This window comes from Salvelinus namaycush, chromosome 40 (genome assembly GCF_016432855.1).
Source record: "Salvelinus namaycush isolate Seneca chromosome 40, SaNama_1.0, whole genome shotgun sequence".
Classification (NCBI taxonomy): Eukaryota; Metazoa; Chordata; class Actinopteri; order Salmoniformes; family Salmonidae; genus Salvelinus; species Salvelinus namaycush.
Window position 1 is genome coordinate 5,381,175 of NC_052346.1, and position 24,105 is coordinate 5,405,279.

General features: G+C 42.8%; 1 protein-coding gene across 3 annotated transcripts in view; it reads left to right on the plus strand.

Moving 5' to 3' along the window:
* Positions 1-23,150, plus strand: part of LOC120033333 (zinc finger E-box-binding homeobox 2-like) — a 76,995-nt gene extending 53,845 nt beyond the window's left edge. For 2 of the 3 annotated variants that reach the window (XM_038979631.1, XM_038979633.1), the window contains 8 exons: positions 4,941-5,192; positions 9,170-9,238; positions 11,585-11,791; positions 12,902-13,116; positions 15,226-15,334; positions 15,681-17,767; positions 19,247-19,427; positions 21,050-23,150. In XM_038979631.1, coding sequence (XP_038835559.1) covers positions 4,941-5,192; positions 9,170-9,238; positions 11,585-11,791; positions 12,902-13,116; positions 15,226-15,334; positions 15,681-17,767; positions 19,247-19,427; positions 21,050-21,639 — 3,710 coding nt within the window. In that variant the 3' untranslated portion in view covers positions 21,640-23,150. The remainder of the gene's footprint in view (positions 1-4,940; positions 5,193-9,169; positions 9,239-11,584; positions 11,792-12,901; positions 13,117-15,225; positions 15,335-15,680; positions 17,768-19,246; positions 19,428-21,049) is intronic. The other variant, XM_038979632.1, reaches the window with a different exon arrangement.
* Positions 23,151-24,105: the final 955 nt, after the last annotated feature.

The window sequence follows — 24,105 nt, forward strand, 5'->3', positions numbered from 1 at the left end:
GCCTCGCCTCTCCCCCCCCCCCTTTTTTTGGCTCCTGCGTTGGGGAGGAGGAGGCCCAGAACATTTGTCGAGGAAGAGGAACATGTGTGCAGGGATGCACAGATGGTGGATCTGTACAGGGCGAGTAAAGGTGGGCCCTCTGAGCAGTAGAGCAAACCTTGAAGCTTTCTTTCTCCAGCCTGTTGCTCAGGCCTCTGCAAATAAATGGGAGTTTAATTCAATTAGAATCAGGCTACTGTGGGTGCCTCATGGCAGACATTATTGAACATAACCAACTGCTTCCTGACACACTCAGAATCACACACTACTCACTCCCATACACACAGACACAGAGAGAGACACACACACACACACACACACACACACACACACACACACACACACACACACACACACACACACACACACACACACACACACACACACACACACACACACACACACACACACACACACACACACACACACACACACACTCCCCACTCCCAGGTTGGTTTACACATTGCTGAATTTTCACCATTCATCGCCTCTACAAAGCTGTCCCTCATCTTTCAGCTCTTTGTTTGCCCTTGCAACTGTCCTTTTATTGCTTATGGCTTGCTTGGTCTGGCCCATGTGAAATACCAGGCCAGTAGACTTGGACAAGATCTCAAGCATTATTGTGTATCTCACTGGAATACAGACAGTCAAAAGCATTTTCGGTATTTCTAATGAATGTAAAACAGCCAGTACTCCTAATGAGTAAAAAGCCAAAGTTAGACATATTTAAAATTCCAAAGACAGAAGAATATATTTAAACGTTCCCTCCGTTCCTCCCACGTACAACCCCCAAACGCTTCCTACCCTAAAAGGATGAATATTCACGGAACTGCCTACTCAGAGCCTGTCGTGAAAAGGAATTATGAAAGTTAAAAGGTCATTGTTAAAACCCCTTCCAGTGGGATAGCCACAAGGCTATGACCTAATTTCTACCTTAATGCCTCTTTACCTACCCTAGTCCCCCGTTCTCCACCTCTACCCCCCTCGTCCCCCCTTCCCCCTCTGCCCTCCTAGCCATTCAGGTGATCTGCATGTTTCTCATTCATGAGACAGGGCAGTTATCCTCCAATAGGGTGAATGTCCTTGCTCATTACCGACACTGATAGCTACAGGAAACACAACATTACCTGGAGCTAAGCCTCAGCGGCCAGTTAGCCAGGCTCTCAGTGTGAGTCACCTACCACCTTTCCCCATCACATCTAACGGGAAACTGGCTGGAAACTGGAAAGTCTCTGCCCCTAAATATAGGGTACTGTGATGGACATAGAGACACACTGGGTGGAATAGATCTTCTGGCGCCTTCTGTCTCATGTGTTCCATGAGACAGAAGTGGTTATTTGGATATTTTTCTGTGTTGTTCGTTATGGATCGAGTGCAGATCCAGCGCCTCCCAGCTCGGGAGCCTATTGAGAGGGCTTTGAGGAAGAGTGTAGGGGAAGGGAAAGAGTAGGCAAACAGACGTTTGCAGCACATTCACCCAAGGTATGTTTATTTGAGTGTGTCCTTTGGGTATGTTCAGATGGTCAGTGTATGCCTCAAGGGTTGTATGGTTGATGTCTGAGTGTATGACACGCAGATTTCGTAGTGGGAGAGTTAGGGTTTGTTTAACAGCTCGACAGGAAAACACAGTCATATTTTTGCTCTTAACATGCTGTTTTTTCTCTTTGGAAGAATATTTTATTTTTGGATGACTTTATATGACCTTTTTTTATTTTATGGGCACAGAGAAACAGTCAGAGTAGAAATATTGATTGTCAAATGTCTTTATTTTGTTTTAAGAAAGCTGATGAGATTTCAATCGGACTCCTTTTTTTTTTAGCTCAGACATTGAAAGGAGAACTCGCTCTCTCATCCTTCCACAAAAAACGGTCATTTTGGAAGGTTATAGACATCATAATCAATGCACTTTTGAAACTGCCCTCTGCACTGGTATGCCTGACAGCCTAATACCAGAGTTCTGAAAGGGTTACGCCAGACACGTATAAGCCTGATATTAAGCAAGACTCAAGTGAGCAATTACAAGTGTCATTTTAATTATCTGTAAAAGTCGTTCCCTTTATTTACCTCCAATCAGGAGAAAGAAGAGAGCTGGTGAAATCAGCTGGTAACAGGTAGCATCAGTCAAAATGCCAGCTATAATTGCCTTTGTTGAGGGTGGCACTTAAACTAAAGCAGGAGAAAAATAGAAAGTGTCATCTGAAAGAAAACGTAGCCCTAGAAAGTAAACATGATGATTTCTTTGTCTATCTCGTCTAGAAACACAAAAGATTGATTAGCGGTGAGGTATAGAACAAAAATAATGGCAGAGTGTAGGCTAACATTAGTAGGTTCGAAATGACTTTGTTTCAGAGTACAATGCCCGACGTCAGGCTGGTGCTTATATTATACTGAGGCGTCTGTCAGAGATGTCACCTAAACAAAGCAGGCTTTCTGATGCTGTCAATGCTACTTGCTCCTTTGATTGACAAGTCGCACACTGTCATTTCTGTCTTCTCCAAGCTCTTTGGTGAGTAATGTTCTGTCTGATAGCCAATGTTCTAGCTTGATCTCCCCTCTCCTACTCCCTACCTCTCCCCTAAAACATGTGGACCTGTATGGAAGCACAGATCCCCCAACCTGACGTTAGAAGCTTTTTATGGTTTGGTTTGGACAACTGTAGATGTCTAGAGGTTTGCAGGGAGTGGGATGATCTTCACCTCTCCTCTATGTCCAAGGTCCATTGTCTCCAGGTCCGTTGCTCAATGTTGAAGACGTCACATTGTGGCGCCTCTTTTCATGCGTTAACCAATACGCTAGACATAGACCTATAGCACACTGAAAAATGCCCTATGAGAGTTTTGGGGTGTAAAGAAAGGCCTTTTAAAACCTGTCCATCCTTAGATAATGTCATTCACCCCTCCTGGGTATTTGTCAGTATTCAGGCTGTGTCCAGAGATCAGGTCTGCAGGGGCGGGGTAATAGCTTCCCAGGCCTCCTGCTTCTTTGTTACCCCCTGCCGCCCGCCTGCTAGGCCACCCTTAGAAACCTGCCTGGGAGAAAGGGGAGTAGGGAGTCCACAGCACGTTGTGTTGCTAAGAAGGGGGGTTAGGGTGTGTGTGTGTGTGTGGGGGGGGGGGGGTGTCGGGGTGTCGGGGTAAGTTGGGAAGGGACCAAAGGGGAAATACAATAATAATAATAATAACATATTATCAATTGTGGGCCAAGGTATATCGGGGACCACACAGCAGGAGTTTGAATGTCTCACTTTCTTTTTGGCTTTTCTTTTGCTTTCTCTTTTTTCGTGTCTGAGGGCATTACCCAGTCTGCACTTGCCTAAACCCTTGTGGTCACACCTCTTGAAAAGGTTTTGTTTCCCCCGTCAATTGGTATTCTAACCAGGTCAGCTGATTCTGCTGGCCCTGTCTACGCAGCCGTTTTCATTTTAATTTGCGCCTGTTGTTCGGAAGGCAAGTGCAGACCCGCGGATTATGCAAAGATCATGTATGAACGTACTGTATAAGCTCAACGTAATCTTATTTCTCTCCAGAGTATATAACAAGAAAATATCGGCTTCTCAGTTTTGGGAATTTAGAAGGTTTCAGAGTTGTATTTAGTAGTCATTTATAGCTACAGTACAGCAATTAAAACGGACCTTAAACATTTTTGCACTCTGCTTTTCCCTCGCCTTCCCCTAGCCACATTTAAAATTGGTTCCCATGATGTCATACTCCGATTTCCCCCCTCTGCGGTTGTTTTGAGTCTGTTTCTCCAGAGTAGTGTTTTAGGAACTAGCAGTGAGGTGTGTGATGCGGTGATGTGGCGGTCCTGTTTCTCTCGCTGAGCTAATGTCCTGTGTTTATTCCTCTAATAAGTCGTTTGACTTCCTTCGTAGGACAGACAATTTATGGACCTTGTGCGTAGACTGGAGAGGCTAGAGAGACACCCTTGTGAGGGAAGACTAATTCACAAACAGCCACCTTCAATTGAGTTCACAGCCCTTATTTACAGGCTGCCTATTTTAAGATAAGCTGCCATGTGTCTGGGACCAAGTGTTGTGGAATCAAGCGGGCCGCTACTTGTGTGAGTTATTTTAATGTGGGGCTTGACTGCGCAGTATTTCTCTCGGCAAACCATGACTCATTGAAAACACTCCCTGAAAAAGACAAGAGGAGAGGGAACGGAGGGAAAGGAGTGGGATGCAGGTCCTGTTTTGATTAGGGGTAGGGGTATTTTATACTGTATGTATTATTTCATTTATCATTGTAAAGATCTGACTTGACGGTTGATATCTGTCAAGTCCTGGGGGAAAAATACAGTACAGTAGGTGCGTCACTTACTTAGGAGTGGTGAATGTGATGAAATGACTAGGGGTTAAGCCATGTCAATCCAGGGTGGTATGACTATTTGACATTTGTAAATATCAGAAGTGCAGAGTATCTCAGCCACGTTGGGTATGCTTTAGATCTGTGAGCCCAACTGAAAGGTGTAGCTAGGTTGGCATCTCGGGCAGTCTACTGCGGGAGAAAATATGTGGCTATTTTGGCGTGTCTACGTAGCAGCTGACTGACTCCACACACCATGATGGTTAAAGTTACAGATTCCAGTCTGTCGCGGTGGGTGTTGTTGTAATTGGGATGTAACCCCACAAGAAAGGGCCCATGTCTCAAACAGGCATGGGTTTAAACCTGTAATCAAATAAAATCAAAGTTTATAGGTCTCTTAAACAGTTTAGCAGATGTTATAACATGTGCTGCGAAATTATTGTGTTACTAGCTCCTAACAGTGCAGTGCAATAATGACTTCATCTAAGGACATAATCCTCTTTGACCTTTTTCCATTTCAGGGTCAGTACAATGAACACCAAAAATTAATTCCTTTGCAGTGACCCATCTTGTTTTGTTTTGTGTTCTCCCTCATTGCAGCGTTGAATTATGAGAATGTGATGGATACTGGTTCAGAGACAGAGGATGAGGACAAGCTGTTGGTATCGGAGGAGGACGGCCTACTTAACGGGGTGGGCAGCCCTGCCAGCCTGAACAACCACGACGCTGGATCCCCGAGGGTGGGCCACACCCTGATGACAAAGGAGGATGAGGACGATGACATGAGGGACAGCGGAGTAGACCATGTCTGGCATGACAACGACATGCTGCACGCCTCAGTCGACGGTACTGGTGAGTGTCACACACACACACAAAAGCGCGCGGATCACAGCCAAAATGTTTTTCAGATTTATTTTGTTTGCCATGAGATGATAGGTTAGCCAACCCCCCCCCCCCCCCCCCCCCCCCCCCCCCCCCCCCCCCCTCCACCATCACCACCTCCGCAGTAACAGGGGCAGCGATTGTCCACGCTTGCCAGTCATAAGAAGTGTATGAGATCAAACCACATTTTGACATGCAGTGAGTTGACAGGGGCAAGCAGAGTCAGGAGACATTACTGTAAACTTGACGATAAATAGGAAACGTATGACGGTGCCACTTAAGATTGCAGAGGAATTTTGGAGATTCCTACACCCCACATGACTGAAACTCACTCGGCTCGCCCCAACGCTAAATCTCGAACATATTTATTCTCATCTTTATCCTCACTAAAATAAACCAGAGTTACTTAAAATGATATTAACAGATAGCTTTTCAATCATAGAATTAAGAGCATACATGATGTTTTCTTAGAATTGCCTCTTTTGATTGTCTATATTATCGCAATATGATCAGACTTTCAGTATGTGATTGATATAGCTTCATTTGCTAATAATCTAGTTTAGATTATTTCAGGCAGGTGATACATACAACTTTGGTGGCGCCTTCCATTTTGTTTTCTTTGGAGCATCACTGATAGCAGAGAGCCTAGTCATGGATGCTTAAAAGATAAATACTTTTAATTAGGTCTAGGGGATAATCATTAAAGGAAGCCAGACTGCTGTAAAAGTCATTAACAATCTTAAATGAAATTTTTATTTTTATGATATCCATTTACATGTATAATAAGAGTCAATGATTCTTGCAGCGGTGTGACAGAAACAGAGTGTAGCGAGAACTCATGTAAGACACCCCATTTAAATGAGCCGTTGTTGGCTATTCATTTCTACTAATGAACTGGGCTCTGTAGAGTGCTGAAAAGGGGGAAATATTTCACCATCTAAAATGTTACTTACGCTCAAAAAATGATCATCTATTGAAAAGGAGGAAGTTCACTTTGTGGTTACTGATTATCGACGTACAAATCAGAAACATAGTCGTAGACAATCGATGTATTATTTTGCTCTGTTTACGGATATTTATATTTCTGCCCCACTAGTAACAGTTCATACGGTTTGATTCTTTCAAAATAGAAATGTTCAAATAAATCAAGATCAAAAATAAACAAATAGTCAAAGCATACAGTAATTGTTTATTTGATAAAACCCTGTGGTGCCTTAATGTCTGTAATTCAACTATGTTGCAATTCCCAGATAATCTGCTTCTCATGTGATAAAACGTCGTCTGCCATATTTCTGAGACCTTGTGTAGTTAATTAGTGCAGATGATGGGAGTCTTCTCTTTCCCAAGCTTGTGGGCACTATGTTAGACTGTCCTTTTTCCTCTTTCACGGTGCCTTACTGTCTACAATGATACCTCAGCACATAACTTTACCCGGAGATAAGCTGTGCTTTTCTCCCCTGCCTTTTCTACGTCAGCTTTAGTACTCTGTCCAGAGGATGCGGGTTTTGAACAGAAGAGCACTGCAAAAGTTTCCTAGGTTTCTTAGCGTGCCAGCACAATCAGAGTCTTGTGTTCTAGAATGGTCCTTGGCATTCTTTCATCCCACAATGGGGTGGTGGACGCAGTGGGCTGGAATACATGACATCACTATCACACTATCATTCTAAAAGAAATCACCTGCATTCTCCTTTTTCTGCCCTTGTCTCTTTCTTCTCCTGGCCCGGCTCTGTTCAAGGACGTTCAGAGAACTAACAGAAAGGAGGAGGAGGGCCTTTGTTTTTTATTGCGCCCTGTTCCACTGGTAACTGGCCATACAAATAGGAATGTTTTCAAAACAAACAGCATCAATGGCGTTAAGTAAATAGGTGGACTTATGGCAGGGGAAAGGTATTCTGGACCCCTCCTAGGTCGCAGTCAGAAACTTAAACATTGTCCTTCAGTGAGATGCAGGCCTTCTCTCACACTCCCCCTCTCCTTACATGATTTATCAGGTAGAGACAGACAGAGAGAGCAGACTGGCTCTCAACTCACATTACACTTTCAACTATAAAAACTGTCTCTCTCCAATGGATGTGTAGCTGTCAGAAGCAATAGAAATGGCCCAAAAAGGATCTGTGCAAATGGCCATAGAAGTGAGGTAGGTGTAAGTGGTCTTAGCCTACCTCCTGCTGGAAGTTCTCTCACTCTCATTCCTTGACCACATACAGATAATAGGGACTGTTCAAGGTAAAGAGGGGACAAAAAGCAAATCCCCACTTGTGCTCCTTGAGTCATATCAAAAATATGTGGTGAAATTGGATTACTAAAGGCTACGAAAACCAAAATGGCTGCATCCATGCAAACTCTCCCACTTTCCAGGAAAAAGAAACGTGGGGAAAGAAGAAAAGAGAGCTTGATTAACATTCAGTAAATTATAAATGACCAAAAAAGTAACTATTCATATATGCTGGTCTCTTAAACACCAGAATTATATTTGTGGCTGTGGTGGAGGATTTTTTTGATTGCTCACAATACTCCAGTGTATCTTCAACAATATTGCTAAAGGGCCATTTCCTTAGAGTGCAGCCTGGTTTGATGTCATTACTGAGAAGACAACGGCTCTCCAAACCCGCTCATATGCAAATGAAAATGGCTGGCAAGTTTCTTCACCACACAGTCAAGCTTCATGTCAAGGGAAAGTTGAGTACTTTTCATTCAAAAGAGTCCATTTTTTTTCTCTGAAGCTATTGGTTGTTTTTTTATATTTTTTTATCTGTTAGGTACAGAAGGAAATCATCTCACTTTAAGAGAAAGAAACAGAAAAAACCCTCTCTTAATGATTGAAATGAACCAAACCATTAAAACAAGATTTTTCGCTCTACACCAAAATATACGGTATATACAGTATATATATTTATTTTTCAATTTTCTGCATTTGATTCGTGATTGCGAATTCACTTTTTATTCTGAAGATTTTACACAGCTTGTCAGCTACTTTTCAAACTCATTTCCAAAATGTTTTCTGTTAAGTCCAAGATGCAAGAGCCAGTAAAGAAGAGAAATCTTATATTGGCTTAATCCATTGATTTGTTTGTTTACCCCTCCATGGCAACACAGTATCCTTGAGACCATAGAAATCACATGGCTAAAACAAGGATGAAACAGAGAGAGACAGGAGCCATTTTTATTTCCAGCCACTATCTTCTCGGAAGTACCTTGATTTAATTTTCAAAGACAGGACGGAAGAAAGGAGTCACAGAGGACTCCTTAAGTTAATTGTCTGTGGACATGAACACCAACAATGTCCTCTTGTTCGCCGCCACCTATACGGCAAGAAAATTTACCCACCAATGTCCAAAGTTGTTCTCACTTGTTTATGAGCTTGTCTGTCAATCTGGGGTCCTTTATTTATGGCTGTCTTACCTGTGCCAGGACAAAATGCAAGTCTGCCTTTGGTGTTCCTAAGACTATGCATTACGCTGATTGGTAAAAGAGTCTAAGCCCACAGCCCACGTTTTTCTGCGAAAACCCCCCTGTATAGTTTGTCATTTTTTCTGCCGCATGTAGATAGTTAGTAGTGTCACAGTGAGGGAATAACAACTGCAAGGCCTTTTGTGCCGGTTACTCCTGTCTGATTGTTCAGGTGGATGGGGCTGGCTTCTTGAATTAATCTTTTCTTTCTGGCGACTCTCGCTACCCCCGGAATGGCAGAGCAGCTTTCTTTCCCACTGCTCGTTGTTGTTTTTAAGGTAAATAAGGCTCTGTCTGGTCCTGATGATAGCATTCATTTAGAATGCCACACAAAGCCTCGGCACAGTGCAACACAGCAAGCCCTTTATATCTCCGTACCTTCCTCTGAAGGCTTCATTGTGACGCTTGGGTTTGCTTGGTACACTACAGCACTGAACATTGAACTGAACTTCTCTTCTCCTCCTCTTCCCTTCCTCCCTTCCCACTTTTCTCCACAGATGAAATTAAAGATGATTATGACACTATGGGGCCTGACGCCACTCTTCAGACAGTTGGAAACGGTACAGGTGAGTTGATTTAATACATTGTGAGGTGATTTGATGTACAGATGTAGGATCTTAATTTGATCAGCCTGTTGCAGAATAACTTTTCTGCAATGAAGGAAATGTAAAACTTGTAGGGCCGGTTTCCCAGACACAGATTAAGCATAGTCCTGGACCTCCATTAATTATAATCCACATAATAATTCACATTTCCTGTCGCTGCAGGATTATTTTCCTGCTGTAGCAAACTGGCTCAAATGAAGATCCTACATCTGTATTGTGTTGAAAGATGAGGCCGAGACCAACCACCCTTCCAATCCTTGTGTGGGTGGCTGTGTGTCTCTGTGTCCGTGTAGAGCATTAGTGTCCCTGTATGGTCCTTTCTACACAAAACTGTGGAACCAAATCCTACCTGCCATTTTTAATTAAGTAAACAAAGCTGATTTCCACCCACAAGTCTCTTGGGCATTAAGTTTTCCCTCCATGATATCATCCTGACCGCTGCTGACAACTGGCCTCGGCATCGTTTGAGTAAACACTCACCACATAATGGGAATCCTTCCTTAGGAATCTTCTATTCTTCTTTTTTATTTATTTATATATTTTTTGATTTTATGTGTGTGTGTGAACACGCACGTGTGTGAGTGTGCGTGCGCGCACACGCATTCCTGCACACACGGTCCTGTGCATGTGTGGTGACTTTTTTTTAGTGTGGAAATTTAGACATCGCAAATGTTTCCATTCAGGACATTAAGGTTGTGGAAACTATGTGGTGGTACTGCATTGGAAGACAAAAACCCACCACTGGAGTACATGTGATTTCATTTAAGAAATGAAAGTTGTACGCACTCTTTTATCCAGGTGATTTCCTCTATTACAGAGAAGAAAGTAGCCCCTCTTTTTAGAGGGGACATTTCAAAGGAGGCACTACAAGGTTGAGCTTGGAGCTTGTTGGCAATACAGCGACTTCCTAAATTGCATTTCATTTGCAAAATCAAATGAGTCTATATTTGATCTTTCTAATGTATTTTTAATCCTTAAGATACATATTTGTTTAACGGGTGAGTTGTGAATCCAACGTAGAGAGTTCAAGCATCCTCACAGTTTTGTCTCTAAATTACATGAGATGATTCTCAAATTGTTCCCACAAAGTCCTAATGAGAATGCAGGAAATTGAGCTGCCTAGTTAATAGTTGTTTCATACGATTTAATAAAAGATCCTTTGGCACCAGTGACATTTCCATGCCACTTTTGACAACCAAATCCACTACCTTGACCTTTCACAAATTGGGCCCGTAAAATAATCACTGCCAAACAAATCACAATATAAAAATGTACCTCGGCTTGGAAATGTCTAATTAAATACGTAACTATCTAAATCCAGTCATAAATCCAGTCGTTTGTGTGACTTCCTGTAACATTTAGCACAACAATGTGATATGTGACAAGTGGTATAACAGTGATATGATAGGGGGTAATAGAATATAGACTCGCCTCAGATTGTTGCAATGCTGTATGGTATAGCTTTGAATGAACGTGAACCTTTGAGAGTCTATCATCTTCTGTTGAATAATGAAGTTTGCAGTTTTTGATTGGCTTTGTTTGCTATTGGAGCCACAGCTATCTCTACTCTGCAGCTTTGGGATTCCCCAAAGAGAAGGGACTGGAGAATATGAGAAAACACATAATGTGTGACTTCAGCAATTTCAGAAAGGCGGATTTAAAAAGTATTTTCTTGACTATGGTTAAAGCTTTTTTTGTGCAACATTGTGGTTTGTCCTCAGTAATCTGTTCCGCAGCCAATCAACTAACCAGAGCCCTTTTATTGACCCCTTGTGTGGAAGTCAATACGCAGGGAATTTGTTTGTACTGTTGCTACACAATGTGTAAATAAAATGTTAATCGAGAGGCTTAAATGCTGAGGCTTAATTAAATAGTTGGATGTCTTTCGATAACCTTAAAGATTCAAAATTGTAAAATACAAATGATTTTCATTTCAAGTATGATACGGAAAATTTGAAGTAATTTGACCAGTTTAAATTGTGTTCCCCACATTTATTGTGTAACTGGTAATATGTTTCAAGTAAATACAATATGTTTATCTAAAATACTTTCCCCATGGTTTAAGGTTGTACTTCAACTTATATTTCTTGTTTTAGAGGCTGTTGTGTGACAAGATAAAACAGTAATTCAGATGTATTCTTCATGTCTGTTGTGGGGTTTCTTCATCACATTTAGACCCCATATGTTCCCTGTTTTGCTGTAACACACATTTCTCTTGGGGAGTGAAGAATCCAATTTTTTAAAACCCATCTCTCTCTCTTTCTCTCTCTCTCCCTCCTCCTTCTCTCGTTCTCTTCTTCTTTCCAGTTAAGAATGTTGTTGATTGCACTTCCGAGTTTGAGGAGTTCTTCGCTAAGCGTAGCAAGCTCCAGGAGGAGAGCCACGTGGTCAGCATCGCTGAGTACCTGCAGCGGGGCGACACTGCCATCATTTACCCAGAAGCACCCGAGGGAGAGGAGCTGTCCCGTCTGGGCACGCCCGAAGCGTCTGAAACAAACGGCCAGGAGGAAAATGGTACGAATCCATAGACCAGCCAGGGAGGGCAAGAACAGAACCGGAGACAGGGGCTGTATGTATGAAGCGTCTTGGAGTAGGAGTGCTGATTTAGGATCAGTTTGGCCTTTTAGATCACAATGAATAAGATTGCACGGACAGGGGTGAGCTTGGGCCATATGTTTGAAGCGTTTTAGAGTAGGAGTGCTGATCTAGGATCAGTATTGCCTTTTAGATCACAATGAATAAGATTACATGGACAGGGGGGAGCTGATCCTGGATCAGCACTCTTCCTATAAGACTCTAGCTACATACGTCCCCAGAAGAGAACAGAGCAGCAGTGGTGTGGCTGGACTCTTCTTCGTCTCTGTGGCTCAGTGACATGGGCAGCTGTTGGTCTCACAGATTCTTCACTGGATGCCTCTGTGTTTACCTTCGGTCCTTCAGTCTTTAAGCAGCAGCAGCTGCCAGAGGTCTGAAATAAGATAGTACACCTCCCAGACCCCGGGGGAACAGGGATTGAATTAGAATGGATTTATGATATGTACTTCAGAAATTATGAAAGTGTGGGGGAAAAATGGTATTAAATAAGCCACTTTAAAGCAATTAGGCGAGGGGACAATGGTTAAGGGGAGCAAGGAAGGACGAGGAGGGAGGGTGGGTAAGGTAGTGTTCTTAAAAACCAGGTCAAGGTGCTTTATTTCAGACTGACATTTGTAAAATATCAGTGTAAGATTAGATATCATGTTTAGTTTGTGTCTTAAATCAGAAGTCAAAGAAAAAACACAATTACTTAAGATAAAAGTATGTTATGCAACACATTCTGAAGTGTATAGGTCCATTAAAAGCTAATTCAATTTAGTACGCGTGAACTTTCACGTGTCTTAGTATGTGATATAAAAAAGGAGGGGCAGTCTGTGTGTGCGTGTGGGTGTGTGTGCGTATGTGTGCGTGTGTGTCAGGGCATGGATGCCAGCCTGAGACGATGGCACTCTGTAGAGCAGATTGCAGTGATACCTCCCATACCATTCCGGGCAGTACGCCCATTAGCTGCCATTGATTTGCTGACCTTTTGGACCGCTTTCTCTCCCCAACCCCCCTCCCTTTCTCCCCCCCGTCTCCCCTACCCAGACCTGCCACCTGGAACTCCAGATGCTTTCGCCCAACTGTTGACCTGCCCCTACTGCGACCGGGGTTACAAGCGCTTGACATCGCTCAAGGAGCACATCAAGTACCGCCACGAGAAGAACGAGGAGAACTTCGCCTGCCCCCTGTGTAACTACACGTTTGCTTACCGCACTCAGCTTGAGCGACATATGGCCACGCATAAGCCCGGTAGAGATCAGGTGAGGATCATATGCCCTCGTTTTTTTGGGGGGAGGGTTGCTGTTTTCAATCACTTTCAGGATCATATGCCCCTATCACTTCATTTCTAATGTGCTATGATCCCTTGGAGGAAATTATATAATTTTGATTGGCAGTCATTATTAATTTTTCATGACATTTTGAAGATGCAGATCTTTTAATGGTAATAACTTTAATTGAGGCCCTAAATGGTTTTTTGATGGCCCCGTCTGATATGATTTTGCCGTCTTATGTTCACGATCGAATGATTATGTTAATTTCCAATTTAGACATTTTTTCTGCTCCTTAATTTCACTTCAACTGGTAGATTTTATGTTCTTTAAAATCAAGCATTTCCTGTATGTCATACATTCCACCATTTCCTTACATTGCATTAACAGAATCAACATGTACACTTATTATTGAGTCTCACTCACTCTCAATGTATTTTTTTAATATAAACTAACCTGGGAATTTGTTGGCAATTTCCATGCATCACATCCAACTCCCTGTGTGGAAAAAAAACACCTTCTATTCATAGACGTTACATTTGCTTGCCAACCATGTTTAAAAATAAGTGAATCTGAACAAAACCGGTAGTGACAATTTAAGTCCTCTTGGGGTAAAAAAGAAAGAAGAAAGAAAAATAAAATGTGTTGTGAAGTTAGTGAATCATTGTGTCATCGCTTACAGGCAAGTCCCAATCCCATGTCCCGTGAGAGCTGTCTCTACCTAGGAAAAAATGCCCTCGCCATAAACACCATACAAAATTCTAAAAATAACCTGTAACTCTCCTTATCCAATTAACCAATCAAGAGAAAATGTGTCATTAATACGAGCCAATAATATTTGAATACCCAGCCCATGCGCCCCGACAACAACATCCAACATCCCATCCCATCCCTAACCTTCCCTGAGTCATGTAGGATAGCAAGTCCCCCTCCCCAAAAAACACATTTGCTTGTGTTGGTGCCATTGACAATTAGGGTTAGAAAATGATTGTATCTTATTGGCACAACTAAAGTTTACTGCGGTCCTCCGAGGGAAGCAGCGGGAGCCAGAGCAGCTGTTGCTGTTTGTTTACGCAACTCAGCAACATACGAGCGCTGGGGTCCCCGACTTGCGCTTGGCGGCCCCAGCGACAGACAGACCCACTCCTGCTCGATCTTTTTGAAGGTTGCTGCCGTTTGAACAATCCCTCCCTGTGTCCTCCCTTACGCCATCTGTCTCCCCAGGAATGTGGGTAGAGTCAGCACACCCCATCAGTTGTCAGGCTGGATCAGGACGCTGGCTGCTTGTTCCTGCTATGCCTCTGCCTGCGTAGCGTGTGTTGCTGAGAGATCTTTTGTATTGCCTAAGCATTTAACATGTTCACCTCCCACTCAGAATTAATTGTGCACGCCTGGTGTGCCCCCCGTTTACACGTACGCTGTTACTGTTGTTGTTATTACTATAATATTTGGATTTTTAAACAGGCAGAGGCCTCCCCCTGTTTGAATTGCAAATTTGAGGGGCCGCAACTGATGTTTACCTTTGAACAGAGAATCAAGGCCTAGGCCCATCCTATCCAGCATAGTCTACGATTATTAAAGAGACGTTTGAGGATTCAAATGATTAGTGGAAATCTGTTCCAATTAAGACATTTCAACATTTATGAAAATGTAATGTTTCTTCATGTATAATTACTGTTGTATGTAGGTATGTGAAATACAGGGAAGGACTTCTTGTGAAATAGTCAGAATATCTTTTGAGTGATTACCCCAAATTAATAAAAGTAGATCAGATTGCTTGTCTCTAATGAGGGGGAAACTATATTTAAAAAAAGAGCCCCTTTCATTTATTTTATTTTATTGGCTGCCAAATTCTAAAGGCATGCTTCCTGGGCTCGAGAGCCAGGAAATGAAAAGGTATGTGATTCCCTCTGTTATCAGCGCCACTCTTGTACTCTCTCGTTGGAAGTAGAAAGAGGCAAGATGGGCTGTGTAGCAACGCGAGACATTTGGCTTGTCGGTCGATTGCACCGAGGGCTGATTGTGATTATTTAGTGAACTCTTTTCCCCCTGTAATGTTGTTAGCAGAACTCATGTCAATACCTGCTTCTTTCTCTATAGCACCAACTGCTGAACCAGGGGGCTGGCAACCGCAAGTTCAAATGCACAGAATGTGGCAAGGCCTTCAAGTACAAGCACCATCTGAAGGAACACCTGCGGATTCACAGTGGTGGGTAGCAAGGGGGCCTGTGCACTCCTCTTTGAATAAGCATAACCTTGATTTAAGACTGTGGTGAACTTCACAGGTTGTACAAAAATTCGATTGCCTTGTTCTTTTCTCTCTCCCACTGTTCCAATGGACGACTTGAGCTACTTTGTTTCCTTCTATCTGCCAATCTCACAATTGAGCAGTTCAGTGTTTCCACTTCAATTTGGCATTAATCGAAGGTGTTCATTGTTGATACATTTTCCCTTAGCCCACTTGTATTTAATAAATGAGAATATGTGTGTTCGTTATCCCGTTCCAAATGTGTTCATGGCAGATATTTGTAAAAGTATACGTTGTCTCTTTTCAGGTGAGAAGCCATACGAATGCCCGAACTGCAAGAAGCGCTTCTCCCACTCAGGCTCCTACAGCTCTCACATCAGCAGCAAGAAGTGCATCGGCCTTATCGCAGTCAACGGGAGGATGCGCAACAACATGAAAACAGGCTCTTCCCCTACGTCAGCCTCGTCCTCCCCCACTAACACCGCCATCACCCAGCTGAGACACAAGCTAGAGAACGGAATCGGAAACGGCAAGCCCCTGGGCCACCACCAGGACCAGAACAACCACCACCTGAACATCAAAACAGAACCACTAGACTTCAACGACTACAAACTCATGATGGCCTCCCATGGCTTCGGCGCACCTGGGCCCTTCATGAACGGAGGGATGGGCGGAAATAGCAGCCCGCTAGGGATCCACTGCTCAGCCCAGAGCCCCATGCAGCACCTGGGGCTGGGGATCGAACAACAGCTCCTGGGCTACCCGTCCCTGAGCAACAACCTGAGCGAGGTCCAGAAGGTGCTCCAGATCGTGGACAACACTGTGTGCAGGCAGAAGATGGACTGCAAACCGGAGGAGATCTCCAGGCTCAAGGCTTACATGAAGGAGCTCGGGAACCAGATCGAGGAGCAGAAACAGGGACTGACGTCACAGGGGGGTCACCAGGTTGGTCTTCCAGTCGTCAGCCATAACGGTGCCACTAAAAGCATCATCGACTACACATTAGAAAAAGTGAACGAAGCCAAAGCTTGTCTCCAGAGCTTGACCACGGACTCAAAGAGACAAATTAGCACTATCAAACGTGAGAAATCCAACCACATGCTAGATTTAGGTACAGAGGATAAGATGCACGAGAACAACATTATGTTTACACCCTTTTCTTGCCAATACTGCAAAGAAGCCTTCCCAGGTCCAATTCCCTTGCATCAGCATGAACGTTACCTGTGTAAAATGAATGAGGAGATCAAGACAGTTCTCCAGACTAGCGAGAACCTTATGCCCACAAAACAGGGGATGTTTACGGAGAAGCATGCCCTCCTGCTCTCGTCCATGCTGTCTGAGAGAAGCCCCATCAACCCATACAAGGACCACATGTCAGTGCTCAAGGCCTACTTCGCTATGAACATGGAGCCCAATTCAGAGGAACTACTGAAGATCTCCATAGCGGTCGGCCTTCCTCAGGAATTCGTCAAAGAGTGGTTCGAGCAGAGGAAAGTCTACCAGTACGGCACCCCAAGAACTCCACCACTAGAACAACAACGGAACATCCATGCAGATATGGTTCTAGCCGCAAGCAACCACAACCACACTCCCACTAAAGACTCAATGGCAGCTAGATCCCCAGTGTCCCTGATCAAGTATAATGACCGTGACCGCAACCGTGACCACCGTATCACGTCCCCCTCCATTGCAGAGCTCCATAACAACGTCAACAACTGTGAGAACCAACTCAGACTCATGAAAGCCAACACGTTCAGTGGACACACCAAACACATGGGTGACCACTCCAAATTGGACCACCTCTCAAGGAGCAGCACACCTTCTCCTTTGAACCTTTCCTCCACATCTTCCAAAAACTCCCAGAGTAGCTCATATACTCCAAACAGCCTGATGTCTGAGGACCTGAACCTCAACATGAACCTGTCTGAACAACCACTGGACCTGTCACTGCCAAAGCTCATGAAGGAGCCCAAACACGCCATGACCGTGAAGAGCAGGCCTAAACTAAACAGTATTAACCACCATGACCACTCCAGTGTTCCCTCCCCACGAGAACACTTCGAAGAGCCACTTAACCTGGCCTATCTCAAGAAGGAGTTTGAAGGCAGAGGCCAGAACCACCTCAATGGAGACTTCAACAAAAGCACCAGCCCCTTGTTCGGGATGAACCCCTTCGGTGCCAAACCTATGTACACGTCGCTTCCGCAACAGACCGCGTTCCCACCTGCCACCTTCATGTCTCCAATGCAGGCCAGCATGCCTGGGCTGAGGCCATACCCAGGGCTGGATCAGATGAGCTTCCTACCACACATGGCCTACACTTATGCAACAGGAGCAGCTACCTTTGCTGAGATGCAGCAGAGGAGAAAATACCAGCGAAAGCCTGGTTTCCAGGTAAATAGATAAGCCACTTGTGGTTTAGTTTTTAAGCCTCCGGTTTATCCTCTCTCTCTCTCTCTCTCTCTCTCTCCCCATCTTTAACCTCTCTCTCTCTCTCTCCCCATCTTTAACCCCTTTCTCTCTCTCTCTCCCTTTCTCTCTCCCTCCATCTCTACCCCCCCCCCCCTCTCAAATTCTCTAAAATGATCTGCTCATTGTGCCACTAATTAAAAGGTACTCTAATGAGCTCAAATGCTCACCTGCAGCACATTGAACCAGGGAGAAAACACAGTCAGGTAGATAACCAGCTGTCAAATGAGCCTGGAGTTGTTCAGTTCTCCAAGCAGGCGTCATTAGCGATATCAGCATATAATTGCCGTTTCAGAAGAGGTTATGATGTGGGGGATTCAGTTGTTGCCAGACTCCACCGTGGATTGTCCTTAACGCAGAGTGCAGGCAGCATCACGTCTCCAGCTGTTCAGTGTAGTCTATTCCAGAGTAAAACATAGACTACGTACCCTTTAAAATCAATCTCTCAGCCTAGTTTATTTTGAGTTTTTTTTCCTTAGGTGTTTTGTGTTGTGAGTTGTGTGAGGGAAATAGTGTACATGATCTGTGCAATGGGAAAAGGGTAAGCCCCGGAGCTGCACACAGCACAGAGGATCTGACTCCAACTCCAATTCTCAGCCACTTTCTTGTATTTTATTTGAAAGAGATTAGCACTCTAAAGCCTAAATGAGTTTCTACACGCAGGTTAATAATGCACAGGCTCCATGTTCATTCCCACTGAATGCTGAAGGCTGTTTAACATAGAGGGAACCATTTTGATAAAAAAGTATTAATAATGTTTCCTATTCTAAGTTATTAAATTAGATTTTTTTTTATACAGCTACGGGCATTTAGCTCAAATTGATGGCGGAATGATAGTGGCTCTGTTCTTTAAAAACAGTGTAAGAAAGAAAATGTCCCCGCCAAAGGAATCCTTGTCAGACCAGAGCGAGCACTTCTTAATGAGAGCAATGGTGCTTCTCAATATTGGTCATTTAGAACACCTCTTGATTTAATCATTATGAGTTGGAAATTAGAAGAGTATGACAATATGCCCCGCAAAAAGGGCTTTCTCTTATTTTTATGACCTTCTAATGTAATAATATTTCCCCCCCAATTAATTTAAGTCTATGCCTTTCGGGTTCATTTTCCCTTATAAAGAACAGATACATATAGAATTAAAACTCTTTCATGTATAAAATTAGACTGATGTGGATTCAAATATATGGAGATTTTTTTTTAAATAACATTCAGGGTAGATTCTCAACCATTACAATGTAGTCTTGCCTTTTATATATTCATTTGTTTATTTACACCTGAGCTCTGTATTGGAGTGTTCGTAATTAGGTCAAACAGTAAGTTCCATTCTGTCTTTCATTCAGGCAAACATCAGGAGGTACTAAATTGAGTTGACATGTGTGGATTGATAAATGTGTCATTTTCTAGGGGGAGCTGCTAGACGGAACAGCAGATTATATGTCAGGACTGGATGATATGACCGATTCAGACTCCTGTCTGTCCCGGAAGAAGATTAAGAAGACAGAAAGTGGTATGTACGCGTGTGACTTGTGCGACAAAACATTCCAGAAGAGCAGTTCCCTCCTAAGACACAAATATGAACACACAGGTATATACTGTTCTGGAACACTTATTTTACCCCACTGCTTTTATTTCTAATGTTTTGTGTTACTAAACCCTTTCAAATTGTTTCATTTGGTTTATTCCCCGCTTCTTTCTTGCTTTGTTCTTTTTCAGTTGTATGTAAATCGAGACCTAACTTGTTTCTTCATTGACAGGGGTGAGGAGATATACTTACTAGAATATGTAGAGCAAGACATTACATTATCGGGGTTATGGCAGAAATACCTTTCTCTGCGTATATAAGCTCCATACTTAAATCAAAATGGGGTAGAAAGTTCCTAGCTAAATGTTGTGTCATTGCTTTGCATAATGCATGAGGGCACTGTCTGAGGTAAATGTCATCCTTGGCCGTTTCTAATTATATCCATCACATGCTACTTGATTAACCCTATTATGATGTGCAAAACACACTAAGCACACCCACATTTAACTAATAAAGAGACAGAGACAGACCGCTGACAGTATCACTTGACCAAAACGGTCCTTCGTTGACTATCACTCTAATCAGTGACAGATCGGTTTAACCCATTGAACATTTGTGTGTTGATGATTATTTTATTTTTTTGACACTTTTCACAACGAAACTCTTTCACTAAGTTGCGTCATTCTTCACACACAGGACTATGTGCAGCACGCAGCAGAACATGCTTGATGTAGCCTGCAGTTAATCTGGTTGTGGTATTAGCAGGTGTGTGTTGCAAGAACGGCAGTTATGGAAAGTGTCGAAGGCATTCCAGGGCTATTTGTGGCTAGGAATTGGCCAGATGTGTTTGGTGTCTGTGCTTTGTGGCACAAGTGGCGTCACGAGCTGATTGAAATGCCAAAGGAGAAACTCTGTCTTATGATTTGTGTCAGATAGACTGTTATATTTCCGGATGTGCTGAGGTGTAGCAAATTCAAAAGGGGTGCAACTGTCCCCGACTCCCCACCCCATGATATACACCATGACCAGCCACCATCGCTGGCTGCTAGGAGAGTTTTTATTTAGCCAGATCATTTGGTAGCATGATGTAATGAAATTTCACTCCATCAATGTAGGGCGGCTCGAGTTTCTCGTCTCACACTTTTGCATTCAGGGTGTCCCGTCTTACACGGTGAGCAGAGTAGAGATGAGTCCCAATATAATTGAGGGACAGAGGCGTCTAGAAAGTAGAATTATTCTTCTGAGATTATCAGGGTAGCCATAGGAGTCTCTCGTTCAATTTTCATCTCCTATTTGTTTACTTATTTGTCACAGCTTTCTGTTTGTTTAGTTTGCGGTGGTTTATTTACGTTGCATCCATCCATTACGCCGAAAATAAGTGCTTGTGATTCTGTTCCTCCATGCTTTAGCGATAGGAGGGAATTTCATAGTGTAAACACATGACAGACCCTGTGGTTTATTTAAGCTGTTTATCTCCTCATTCAGAATAAACAAATAAGTTATGACAAGGTTAGCATTGATATTGTAATGAGAGTTCAAGTTGCTTCGTACCATTCGAATCATCTGAATGTACTTTAAGTTTGTGCTTGTTCTCCTCCTGATGTTTATAATTGTGTGAAATGTAGTAACAACTTAGCGAGCTGGGAAACTCATGTCTGCTTTCCTCTCCCTTTGTGTCTCCTCAGGTAAACGGCCACACCAGTGTCAAATCTGCAAGAAGGCATTCAAACACAAGCACCACCTCATAGAACATTCACGACTGCACTCGGGCGAGAAACCGTACCAGTGCGACAAGTGCGGGAAGCGCTTCTCTCACTCCGGCTCCTACTCCCAGCACATGAACCACCGTTACTCTTACTGCAAGAGGGAGGCCGAGGAGAGGGAAGCGGCCGAGAGAGAGGCCCGGGAGAAGGGCCACCTAGAGCCCACAGAGCTACTATTGAGCCGGGCCTACTTACAGGGCATGACTCCTCAGGGCTACCCCGACCTGGAGGACCGCGAGGGCATTCTGAGGGAAGGAGGGATGAACGGAGGGATGAACGGAGGCATGAGAGATCGTCAGAAGGAAGTTGAAGGAACGTACGCGAAAATAGGACGTAGGGAAGAGGATTTTGAGGAGGAGGAAGAGGAGAGCGAGAACAAGAGCATGGACACAGATCCAGACACGTTGAGGGATGAGGAGGAGAACGGCGAGCACTCGATGGACGATAGTTCGTTGGACGGGAAAACAGAAACCAAATCGGATCACGAGGACAATATGGAAGACGGCATGTAATAAAACTGCATTTAAAAAGCTTCCCATCTTACTTTTCTGTTCAGTATTGTTACCTGCTTGGTTTTAAACGCTGCTGAGTTGAAGCTGTACATGCACGTGCCTGAAGCTTCTAGGAAGCTTTGTATTGAAGGACTCAAGGGGTGGTGGTTGTATATGTCTGCCCAAGGAGACACTGATTAGAAGTTTGATTTTGGGGTGGGGGGTGGGGCGGAGAATTGTGTAAGAAGAGGCTGCATTATGCAAAAATGAAAAATGAATAAATGAATCCATTTTAAAAATTGTACAGTATTAAGGCCTAAAAATATGTGTGGTGCTAACATCCTAAAAACTCTGTGTTCCATAGTCTTTATAGCACAAACTAGTGACTTGTACAAATTGCACTTCGCTTCTATAATCACTACAAAAATAATAAAAAAGTATTGCCTATGTATATATTTATACAGTGTTGAAAAAAGCAGTAGTGTCCACGCTACAGTCCATCAGTTGTATTACTTATCTTTCACTTAATGTGTTGTCTATAGTTTTGCCCTGTCGTCAGGCCAGCTAGCCACACAGTTTTAGGCCTCCGAATTTCTCTGTGAAGGAACTTAACAGATATTACCTGTTTGATTTTAAGATACTGAAGTCTTAAAGAGACCTTGAAATGAAGGGGAAACGGTTTGGCAGTACAGTACAGTAGATGGAAGGATCGTGTGAACAATGAAGGAGAAAGCCTTTGTAAGGTGTTTTTGATAAGAAAAAGCCTTATATGCAAACCTTTTAATCTGTGTGTTTCTGCAAGTGCCATCCTTGTATTGTGTGACAGGAGGGTGACACATGTTACCTCTTCACCAGCTTCGGTATTAAGAGATAGCTCACCTTGCTCTTTCAAGCACCCATGTCAGTATTAGGACACTAGGCAGCAGCTCCTTAGTTTACATATGTCTGTGCAATTTTCAGGTTTATTTCATTAACTTTTGTCAGTATTACACCAAACGATTTTTTGAAACAACAAAATTGCATTCATTTTGTTTGTAGGTTGAATAACATTTTATTTATGTGGCCCATTTTATATTTCCTAATTTTATTTATTTCATACTGTAGTGTACAGTATTATAGTTCTTCAATATATAGATATATTTTAGTAAAAATGAACTTGGCGTTGATCATTGGGCAAATTTTACGTAAAGAGAGCATTTATTGTGTTTTGAAACATTAATTGTGAAATGCAAATTTTCAACTATATTATTTTGTTTTATTTCCTTTATTTTCCAATTACTGGAAATTCCAAATTTGGGAACTTTTATACAATATTGTGAAAACACTGTATTTTTAACGAAAAAAATTCCACTTTCTTCATCTTTTTTTTTTTTTGCTAAAAAAATGAAGAGGGACTGTTAAGATACAATGTATGATACCATGACTGAAGAAAATCTTTCCTGAAATGTCTTTGTAAAAGTATTATTGAATTTTTAATTTGTAATTTCTCTTGGAAATGACCATGCTCGAATAAAAGTAGCCAAATTACAGAACACAAATGCCTTATGTTTAATTTTTTTTTTCGTGCTTTTGTAGCAGTGCTCGAGAACCACATAACTACACCTGTCACTCAGAAAAGGAGTTGTCTGAAAGTAAAAGACCCACATTCCCCCAAAATTGGGAGTTTGCCTCGTATGATTTCAACTTTTCACATACTGAGTCACACAATAATTCATTATTTTCAATACTTTTATAACATTCAATAGACTTAATGATTGTTTAATGACAGTCACATTACCAAGAGAGAAAAAAAGCAAAGAAACAAATTTAGTCATTAAAATGAAAGGTGGACGCCAGCTACTGTAAAAGTACTTTCGTGTGAAGATACTTACAGCTATTAACTGCTCACACTGCATATGCAGATTCAAAGCAACATCAAAAGGCTGAGATGAAAGGGAAAAGGTTGAGCAATGCCAAACGCAGAGCATGCTTTGCATATTCCAATTTTCATATTGATCCTGATGCCATCTGATCATTCGGTGCTATCTCACAGATAAAAGGGGAGGTCTTAAACGATTAGCCATTGAATTTAACCATCTACTGTTAACTGTTTGGGACGATTAAGAATGCAACGCTTCCACAGAGATCAGAGGTAAGGAGGAGATACCTTCAAGGAGGATAGAACACTACAGGTGGAATGTATTTGACACATTCTAGAACCTTCCGCGCCACAATAAGGAAGGTCATGACGTTAGGAGGGAAGTTGTACTGTTATTTGTTTCGCCCCAGTCAATTATTTTGAAGTAAAGAACAATTTCCTTTTCAAACTTCATTTGAAAATACTTAACCGAGCTAGTCGAATGTTTGGGAGGAAAAAACACCTCATGACAACATGCTGTTACAGTGACTCTTAATAATGGCATATTGCCGTACGTTTTGGCCAGATTGGTGGTGTGTTTGGAACATATGAACTCTGATGACTCATCCCTGGTTTTAGGTATAGACTCA